The sequence below is a fragment of the Hibiscus syriacus genome, unplaced genomic scaffold (genome assembly GCF_006381635.1).
Source record: "Hibiscus syriacus cultivar Baekdansim isolate YM2019G1 unplaced genomic scaffold, ASM638163v2 tig00111783_pilon, whole genome shotgun sequence".
Taxonomy (NCBI): domain Eukaryota; kingdom Viridiplantae; phylum Streptophyta; class Magnoliopsida; order Malvales; family Malvaceae; genus Hibiscus; species Hibiscus syriacus.
Window position 1 is genome coordinate 4,951,282 of NW_024063178.1, and position 11,140 is coordinate 4,962,421.

The 11,140-nt window shown below is 37.9% G+C and overlaps 1 protein-coding gene and 1 pseudogene across 1 annotated transcript; both read left to right on the top strand.

Moving 5' to 3' along the window:
• The first annotated feature begins 580 nt into the window (after positions 1-580).
• On the top strand, positions 581-1,057 carry LOC120170566 (calcium-binding protein KRP1-like). The gene is made up of 2 exons (XM_039178514.1): positions 581-981; positions 1,016-1,057. Coding segments are annotated over exons 1-2 (342 nt in total). The 5' UTR covers positions 581-640; the 3' UTR covers positions 1,017-1,057.
• A 7,395-nt stretch (positions 1,058-8,452) lies between these two features.
• On the top strand, positions 8,453-10,620 carry LOC120170568 (annotated as a pseudogene).
• Positions 10,621-11,140: the final 520 nt, after the last annotated feature.

Consider the following 11,140-nt stretch of genomic DNA (forward strand, 5'->3'; position numbering starts at 1 on the left):
AATGTAGATAATTCACTCCACCTTAACACACATTAACAAAATACATTTGATAATTCTTACATTATAATCGAAATACTTTACATAATATATTACTAATTTATAATAATAATAAAAATAAAATATTTATTATTAAACAAAATACCAGCGTGGCAGTCGAGTCATCAGAATCCAGTGAAAGCGCGTCCCGGGGATGTGCCTTCCACACGTGGCATCCAACTCAGCGAAAACACGGGTAAAACATGTCTCCGGGAACACGCCTTTCGCCAGTTCAACCAAAAAGATACTATTTCAAAAAATATATATCAACCAATGCTAAAAAAATAAATATTCAATTAAATAATGTCAGTTTAATCAAATCACCTCAAAAAAAAAAACATTGGGTCAGAAGTAGAATAAAAACTGCGTCACCAAACGGTACCACCCCCATGCAACTTCGAGGAAAGAGAAGATTTTCAAAACGAAGCCGGCCTTCAAGTTCATACCCCAAGCAAAACGCCGGCTGCGACAACTTCCTCTTATCTGTACATTCCTTGTCGCTCACAATCCATCCTTATTATTTGTAAAGTTATAAATACCCCATATCTGTTCTCACACCGTCTGCCATTTGAAGGATCTTCTAGGGTTTTTCTTTTTTGTGAAAATGGCAGCACGAGATGAGATTGTGTTCGAGGATTTCTTCCCTGCAATGGTGGACAAGCTAGGCGCAGAAGGGTTCATGAAGGAGCTGTGCAACGGGTTTCGGTTGTTGATGGATGGGGAGAAAGGGATGATCACCGTCGAGAGCTTGAAGAGGAACTTGGGGTTGCTTGGGTTGCAAAGTATGAGCGATGATGAACTGGTTTGCATGGTGAGGGAAGGGGATTTGAATGGAGATGGTGGGTTGGATGAGATGGAATTTTGCACTCTGATGTTTAGGTTGAGTCCTGCTTTGATGAATAGCTCCAGAATATTGTTGGAAGAAGCTTTAGTTTGCGAAATGTAATCTTTCTTTCATCATTTTCATTAAAAAAAGTAGGTTGTTTTCTTGTTTTAGGGCATTATTTGCCACCTTATTTGTCAGTGATGAAATGATGGAATAAAAAAAAAGGTAATTTTCTCAATAAATCACGGTGATTGGTATATTTATCGATCTAATATCGGTCAGATTTATTTCTCGATCTAACACCCGTAGCAATAAAGCATGCCCCTTGCCCCGTGATATACAGTGATTTGGCACGTGGGTATAGCGTGTCCCCTGATCCGCGCTATACCTGCGTATCTGACACGTGGGGTATAGCGCGGTGCAGGGGGCGCACTATACCTCTAAATACCCGGGCCCTTACATCTCAATCCTCCCTATAAATACCTCCATCATCAATCACTTTTATCATACCAAATTCTCTCAAATTCTCTAAATTTCTCTCAAATATTCTCTTTTTAAGGTATATTTTATAATATTTTACTATTATGTATTTACTTTATTTAATATTTATTAATATAATTGTTTTGCAGATATATAATGGAAGACGTCTACTTCGCTCGGATGGAAATCACATATCTCTACACTTTGCTGATACAGTAACATTTTAACGTTTTAATTTAATTTAAATTATTAGTAATATTAGTTAATTTATTTAATGCATGATTATTAGATTAAGAATTAAATATATCGACATTTTGCTGATACAATAACATTTTAACGTTTTAATTTAATTTAAATTATTAGTAATAATTAGTTGATTTATTTAATGCATGATTATTAGATTAAGAATTAAATATCTCGACACTTTGCTGATACGGTAACATTTTAACGTTTTAATTTAATTTAAATTATTAGTAATAATTAGTTGATTTATTTAATGCATGATTATTAGATTAAGAATTAATTTTTGTAATTATTTATTTTTAGGAGAATGACCATGTATTAGATCCTTTTATTAGGAATCTTAAGTTAGTGATACCCAGCCGTGTCTTGTCGTATTTGTAGAGGCTGGATTCAGTTACATATGTAGATATCAGGGTCACTGTAAGATAGAGCCAGACCTGATTTCTGCCTTAGTAGAGCGGTGGAGGCAGGAGACCCACACATTCCATCTTCCATGCGGAGAGTGCACGATCACACTTGAGGATGTTTCTATGCACCTGGGGCTTTCAGTGGATGGAGATGATCGGGGATAGCTTCCGGTTCTTAGACTACTTTGTGTCGGGATAGTCTAAGACGTATCCCGGAAAATTTTATCAGAGGTAGGATACCGTTAAATTGGTTATATGCCAATTTTCGGGAGTTGAACGCAGACGCCTCTGAGGATGAGGTTAAGATATATGCACAAGCATGCTATGCAGCTGATAGGAGGGTTGCTGATGTCAGACAAATCGCGCAACCTAGTTCACTGCATGTGGTTGCGACATCTTAGCGACTTTCGTCTCGCCGGATCATTCAGTTGGGGCTCGGCAATTTTGGCTTTGTTGTACAGGGAGAGTGTGGAGCCACTGACTACAGACGTAATGCTATTGGCGGATGTCTCCTGCTACTGCAGTCTTGGGCATGGTATCTATTGCCCTTTTTATATCCCATTGTGAAGAACCCATTTGTATTTCCACTACTTCTGAGGTAATTATAAAACTGATTTGTATATAATAATTTTATACAGCGTATAAAATTTTTTTCCTTGAATAGGTGGTCTATTGATAGGAAAAATCATCAGGAGCTACCTGATGATTTAGAAAAAATTAGGGTACTAATCGGTCAGAAGGCTGGCACACAGGTATGAATTTTAATTTAAAAATCGATTTTAGATTATAGTATATAATTAGATTATTATTTTGATAAAAATTATATATTATTTGTTTTAGTTTGAATGGGTGCCATATTCTACTGATGATGTGAGGGCGGTGATCCCACCTGAGTTGAGGGGTCCATCAGTTGGATGGCGATGGTCCCTCTGATCTGTTATGCGACCATCGAGTGGCACTCCACTGATCGTGTGCTCCGGCAGTTTTTGTTTTCAACCAATTCTGGAAGTACCTTGCAATATGAACGAGTTGCATAGCTTAGATAGACGCGGCAAGAGATACAGATTGGCTGGTGAGGCTTCATGAGTGGGTCGTGTTGTGGGAGGATCGACATCGGCGCCTTCCACATAGAGAGCCCATTTTACTGACTTTTTGATGTATGCTGAGGATTATTATGAGTGGTTTAACAGTAACGAGAAACCGTTTCTACTTCCCGAGGATGCACGAGGGCAGACCTTTCCACGACGTCGACAGAGACGTTCACCGACACAGCATCATCGTCCCCGACTCGTGGACGGAGAACAGGTGCTTCCGGTTCATCCTCAGCTACACCAGCAGGACCTTCCCAGCAGCCACCGCAGCCATATATGATGCCGCAGCCATATATGATGCCGCCATCGCCTTTTCATTACCAGATGCCGCCGCCGCTTTCACCTGGTTTTATGAACCCACCACTGCCACCGTCACAGATGACCCCTCCTGGAGGCTATTATGGGTATATGTTTGCAGATCCGACTTGTGGTTCAATACTGAATATTTGGCGGGTTCAGCCTCATCACCCATGGCCGCAGCACAGACACCTATATAGTTTTCACACTCAGCGATGTCTGGGTTTTCCAGTTTTCGCAGGCCGGTGGGATAGTCAGTCATACACCTCCAGGGTCCTTTATTCTAGGAGGTGGTTCATCATCATCAGCTCCTCATCAACCTAATGTACCTGCTCAGGACGACGACGACGACGATGACGACGATGACGATGGTTAAATTTGTTGGACTTTTTTTAATATATTTCAGTTAATTTTGTTTATTACCATTTAATATCAGTTATTGTAATTTGGTTATCATTTACCATTTAATTCTTATTGTAAGTTTGCTGTATTTAAATACCAAATTGTTATTAGTTTGATAAAATTTAATGATTGTGTTCATTTTTTAATCTTCATCAGCAATTATCGAATGACATTAACTTAAAGTAAATGCAAATTAAAATACAAGAATTATTATTTGATAAACAAATACATCATTTCCTCATCAATTGTTACTTGATGACAACAAAAGTGGACATGTTTTTCTAGTGTGTCTTGGGTTTCTACAATGGCCACATCTTCTGTCTTGTCTAGATCTTTCTCGAATATCCATATCGCAATAAATTCGATTGGATTTGGACGACCACGCTCCTTAATAAACTCAGATTGGTACAATCGGAAGCCAATCTTGAACCTCATCAGGGTCTTTGTCATTACCTATGGGGGGAAACTCAAATTCGTATACCTTAAAACTTCAGATAGTAGGTATACGGGATCCACAAAATGGTTATAGTCTTGACGTGTATGCGAGCAAGCTGCTATCACAGAGAGCATGGATACTCCAGAGCTTGAAAAACCTGCAGTCGCACGTTCTATCCCTTAGATTTACTCTTAACGACACAGCTTCAATCCCTTGAAGAGGTCGCGACAACTCTGTGACACGAAACATTTCATGCCTTCTAGAGAAGCTTGTTACAGACATTCCATTTGATGCAATAATTTTTTTCTGTAGATCTGCAACTAATCTAGGGTGATAGACATGACCGCCTTGCATCCAGGTTTGAGCTTGTCCCCCGAGCTTCGCAAAAAGCGTCCCCAAACGAAAATATATAGTTTTTACCAAAGCCGCTACAGGTAAATGACGTGCACCCTTTAAGGTTGAATTGATTGCCTCAGCCAAGTTGGTCGTCATGTATCCATATCGATATCCACCATCATATGCGTTCGTCCACATTTCTTTATCGATGAGGCTGATGTAATCGTATCCTTCCTCGTTCTTCGCTCGCAAATCTTGAAGCATTGATTCAAACGTTCGAGGAAGTAGTTCGTAACCTGATCCAAAAATGTATAATTACTAACTGTTTCTTTGCAAAATTAAATGATCAAAAAATGTATAACTTACTAACTTGCTTTCACTTACCCATGCGCACAATTAATTGACGCTCATAATTCTTCTTGTACCTTCCATGATAGTTCGCAGCAATGTGTCGGAGACAATACCTATGTTAGACAAAGGGTGGTTGCCACATTGGACCCAAAGACTCCATTGCTGCTTTGATCCCAGCTCCGCGATCTGAAATGACACAAATTTTTTCCCTCGTGATAACATGTGCACGTAAATTTCGGAGGAGAAAAGCCCAAGAATCTGTATCTTCTCTTTCGACAAGAGCAAAAGCAACTGGAAGAATGTTGCGATTTCCATCTTGGACAACTGCCAATAATAAAACTTGCTTGTATTTTCCATACAAGAAAGTCTCGTCGATCTGGACCACAGGCTTGCAGTATTTGGCAACATTAACGCACTGTGGGTAACTCCAAAAAACCCGGTAGAATTTGCATCGATCGCGAAGAACTCGATCATTATGGTATGCATAGGAGGTTTTGAAGTCCACAATTATCCCAGGATTCAACGTCCGCACCAGCCTAAACCAACCTGGAAGTTTGTTGTAAGATGCATCCCATTCGCCATGAAGTTTGACAATGGCATTTGTTTTGCCAACCAAGCTTTTTATAGGAGACGGTGTACCCCATACTGCGATTGTATAGTTGAAATCAATACTGCAACAGCTATATGAGAGCTTGCTTTTACCATGGGCATGATGGCTTGGCATATCATTCAGAGTCCAAGTTGGGATTATCTTGGTTGACCCCTCCAGCACAACATGTGTGAGGACCGTTGTATACTGTTAGTTCATATGTTGTTTTTCCTCTTCATTTCGATACGCGAACCATCCAATTGCATCCATTTCGCTTCGGGCACAGTAGCATACATATTTTTCAGTCGTCGATCGGTTGACTCTGGACTGAACAGAATTACGGATATTGTAATATTTGATAGCCATCATCGCTTCTTCTTTGCTTGAAAACTCCATGCCTAAAGATAACTCACCATTATTTATTGATGAGTAATATCCATAGTCACCGAGATGAGGCATATCCGCAAATTCTGGCCGTACATTGCACCATAATCAGCTTTATACATGTGTGCAGGAGGGTCAGTTTGTGCCACATTTCCTGGAACTTTATCATCATTGGAGTTGAATTGCGGTGATATGGGTGAATGAATAGTCCAGTCTCAGCACCATCCGCACCAGGCTCACGAAGCGGTTCTTCTGGTGGAGATGATGGTTCCTCCATGCTCTCCACATTTAGGTTGAAGAACCTACTTGCACCTTCCCCTTGAACTGGAAGGCATATCCACATTGAGATCGAAAAAAGCTCGTAATCGAATGCCTACCCTGGAGCTTGAAGCCATCGTGTCAAATAGAAACTACACAGATGGTTGCGTCGATGGCATCTCCATATGGTCAAAGAAATTTGCAGATGAATGCCTTCCCCTTGAACTGGATGCGGTGTTGCCATACGGATTGTTCATGGACCCACCTCGGTACATATCGTAAGGAGTTACGGATGAATGTCTCCCATTATGGCATTAAAATCATTACACATTACTGTAGTTGGGCTGTCAACTTGATCAACTTATTCAGCCAGCCCATAGTGTGAGCTTAAAGATTGACTCCGAACAGCACGCACTTGAACAAAATATGCATACATCTCAATAGCGGCGTCTGAATAATTACTTGAGCTTCAACCATCATTTGAACATCATCATGTTCGAAAGTTCGAACCCTGTATAAGTTAATGGCAACAATGATGTTGGAAATATGTACTACAACGACGACATTCTTCTATTACTTCCAACATGAATCTTCCTCGAAATCTTCGTTATCAGCTCCTCAAGAGTTATGTTTCTCTTGAATGATATTTTAATATGCTCATTTGATACGAAAACAATGCCGGTTTATCTTCTCGAATTTCACCATCATAATAAACAATAGCTGAAAGTCACGCCATTCTTGAGTTTAAAAGTGCGGCAATATTATATCTGCAAAAAAATAACTTAAACAAACCTGATTAAATAAATTATATATAAACAAAAATAGAACACAAAATTTTTTTTACACATCAACGTAAATAATTTAAATAATATAATTTTATATTATTACCTGCACCGCAAAACTATTTCGACGTATGCTCCCGCTTTTCAATTTTAAAAACATAAAATTAATTGAAAATAATTAGTATAATATTTTTTCAAATAATGATAATAAACAATAAGTATAATTAAAAAATTATAACAAAATACCTTATAACGAAAAATCGCACGAACTTCTAAATCAAATATGAGAAGATTGCCAGAATTACTCGTTGACGGAATTGTTATATTAATTTATAAGAGAGGAGATATGCGGAGATGTGAGGAGAGATGTGATATTTATAAACATATAAGGCGTGGTACCGACACCGCGTATATGTAATTATTATATAGCGTGGATCAGGGACCGCGTTAAATATAATTTTGGTACGGCGTATAGCGCAGAGCAGGGGGCGCTATACCCCACGTGTAACCCACTCAGCGTATAGCGCGGTATAGGGGGCACGCTATACTCCACGTGGCACCAAATCAACATATAACGAGTTCAGGGGGGCGCTTTACTGCTACGGGTGTTAGATCAAAAAATATAATGACCGGTGTTAGATCGATAAATATACCGATCATCGATGATTTTGAAGAAAATCACCATAAAAAAACTCTTTATCATTAACTTTTTATCTTTAATATTTCTTTTATTCATATACAAATTTCATTATTATTTTCTCTCAAATATCTTGAGTTCAAGCTCATGTTTATAACATATATATAAATTATAATAAACCTTCTGAACATATTATAATCTAATTACAGTAGAGGATTTAAAAAAAATTGAGGTGGATCCCATATATTAACAATATACATTTTTGATACGATAAAATTTCATGGTGGACATCATAGAATTTCAGGGTAGACACACATATATTAATTAAGAAAACTTCAAATTTTAAAGAAAAATTTGAATTCTAAAAAATTTAAGAGTTGACACGTATTCTCTCTAGTATTCTCTCTAAAATTTTAACTTAAATTTCAGAGTTTATTTTCTCCCTAGTATCTCTAGTTCCGCCACTGCCTGACTATTCAAAAATTTCAGAGTTTATTTTCTCCCTAGTATTCTCTCTAAAATTTTAACTTAAATTTTAAAGTCTCATAATAATATTAATTTAGTGAAATGGGAATAAACTTTTATTCAATAATTAGATACAGAAACCCCATTTAATTATTAGTTCAAATAAAATTAATAAAAAAAATTATATAAGCATTACCATTAAATTTTTGTCGATGATCAAAATAAGAAAAAAAATAAGTTAATGACGATTTTACTAAAAGAAATTAGTTTCTACCAAAATAGGAAAGAAGTAATAGATTGGTGACTATAAGTGTAGTTTACTCAAACAATTAATATAACGAAGTGTCGGTTTAGTCTATCTTTAAATCCGACCCGGTTTCTCAATTTCTCGAATCTCATAATTTCTAGGTCTGTCCTCTTCCAAATAACAATTGGATTGAATTAGAATTAGAATTAGAATTAGAAATAGGTTTTCCCATCCAATTCAGATTAACCCAAAATGCCACAAAGACACTCGAAGAACAACAACGATTTAGCCTTCTTCACATACGATGAGAAGAGGAGGCTAGGGTCGGGACTCAAAAGGAGAGATTGGGAAAAGACTCGATCAAGCCATTCAATGCTTGCTGCCTTTGCTTGAAGCCTTTCATCGATCCTATGTCTTGCCAAAAAGGTCATGTCTTTTGCAAAGAATGCATTCTTGAATGCCTTTTAGCCCAAAAAAAAGGACATCCAAAGGTAACGCTTTTATCCCAGAACCATCGGGTGTTTGTTTCAATGAATCATTGATTTGTATTTGCTCAGTTTATTGTTAGGGTGCATGTTAATGACTTGATTCAGCCCATAACTATTTTATAGATTGCAGTTCAATTAGTAAAAAGAGATACGTTGGGGAATTTTGATATTCCTTTGTTGAAGGGTATATCTTCAAAAAAAAATGCTTAAGGTCTAAGATCTTCAGAAGGTGATTTTTTTGGGGTATTCAGTGGATCATATATGTGGACTTGCATTTATAGTGATGGTTGATGATTCGTGGCCTGAAATTGGAAGAAACAAAACTGAATGTGGAAGCAGAGAAGCTGGTAATGGTAGAGATTATAGACTCTTTAGCTTCTAACGGAAATTTTTGTTTATATTTAGAAATTTGAAGGATGCTTTCAGTTAGTGTGCTTGTGTATGTAGCCGTTAATTTACTCTAGCCATTTTTGCAACATACTGGTGATGATTTTGAGAATGACAGCAATCATGTCACCTGAGATTAATGCCTTTCAGGGTTGTAGATCACCCTTATATCTGTTTCATTTCATGATAAGCTAGAACAGTTTATTCGTTTAATCTATTCAACAATTTGATCAAGTCCGTAGCTTCTATGTTAGTAATTTTCCAATGGCCGGAGGTTAGGAATTGAAAGGTTGCGAGGGGCTAGTAGAGAATCTTTGCCACTCTTCCCCTTTTCATCGAAGCGGGTATGGTTTATATATCTTTGTGAGTTTTAATGTTAAGTAACTTTTTTTTTGGTGGTGTGGGGGGGATGGATTCTGTTTAGCAATAAAATTTGGTAGTCTCGAATGTGAAAACAACCTTTCACATGATTAGAAAAATAATGAAGTAATAAGATTCGGTGCTAGTTAAGTGGATTTCTTGTACTTTATTTTCTTTGAAAATAGAAGTATAAACTGCCGTGCTCGGAATCAGCTCCAAGATGCCATTAGGGTCAATAACAGAAAGTCTGTTTCTTTCATCTGGCAGGAAACTAGCTGCCCCATGCTGCTCAGCAGAAACAAGAGAAGGAAGAGGAGGAGAGGTTACTGTTGCATAAAGCACGAGAGCTTGATGCATTTGATCAGCAAAACCATGGTGCCTTACCGCAATACAATGACAAAAATCACAGCAGCAGAGACAAGAACGGGTTCCATGGGGCAAACAGTGTGAAGGTCACTTCTTTTGAAGAGGAAGCACTCCGTACGATGAAAGCTTTTTGGCTTCCCTCCGCCACTCCAGAAGCACCTGTTAAAGTCGATGCTCCTTCCACCAGTACAATCTGTCCGGAGGGCAAAGAAAACTCAAGCTGAAGACCCTTTTCCCTATTCACTTTACTGAAGATGAAAGTGAAAAGAAGAAATCTGATCTTGACAAGTTATATTTGTCCAAGCTGCAAGGTCACCCTGACTAACACATTATCACTGGTAGCCCTTAGCTCCTGTGGGCACGTTTTTTGCAAGAAATGTGCTGACAGGTTCGTGGCCGTCGACAAAGTTTGTTTGATCTGTGACAAGCCGTGCAAAGAGAGGAATTTGGTTACTTTGGGAAAAGGAGGGACTGGCTTTGCTGGCCATGGGGATCATCTTGAAGCCACTGATTTCAAGCATTTGGGAAGTGGTAGTGGCTTGGGGCTTGTGAGACCTGCGTCTAAGACATAAACCCTTTTTTTTCTTTCCTTGTCTCTCCAAAACCGAAACAAGTTTCATTTTTGCTTTATGCATGTTGGATTCATTATCTTTAACAACATTTTGTTCTAAAATTCTGGTATGAATGTATTTAATCTTGTTGCATCTCTGTAAAATAGTTACGGTCATGTCTTTTTCTGTTTCATGTTTAAATATTTGCAGGCTCAAATCAACTTGTTCCCATTGAGTTCTTGTCAAATAGTCATACACTCGATCAGCAATCAGGTGTTCTGATTTCGAACTTTCTACTCCAAAGTTGTAGCTTTCCTTTCTATGTTTGAAACAAAAACCGAAGGGAATATAGCCTTCATGGCCGAACTATGATTACGTTTTCTCATTCCGAATAGCTTGAAGGAATGGTAATGGTTAAACCACGTGAATTACCAGAAGCTCCACATTTCATTGTTGTTTTACCCAGGTTAACTTGTATGATTCGGGAAATTCTTAGACGGTGTTGACTTTAAGCAATTGTGTTCATTTTAAGGAGAGGAGTTGGAAAGTTCTGTTCATTTCGGAAGGAGGCATGTGTTTCATACATTTTGTCTCTCACCATGACACAGTTTCCAGTTAACAGAAACTGACAACATAACAGTCAATAAAGTCTATTCACAAATAAAATATTCAAATAAAAACTCACTGAATGTGCCACATTTCAAGTGTGAATTGGTGATGC

Bases quoted from the DNA above. Each gene is read 5' to 3' on its own strand.
- LOC120170566 (XM_039178514.1), top strand. From the start codon at position 641: ATGGCAGCACGAGATGAGATTGTGTTCGAGGATTTCTTCCCTGCAATG.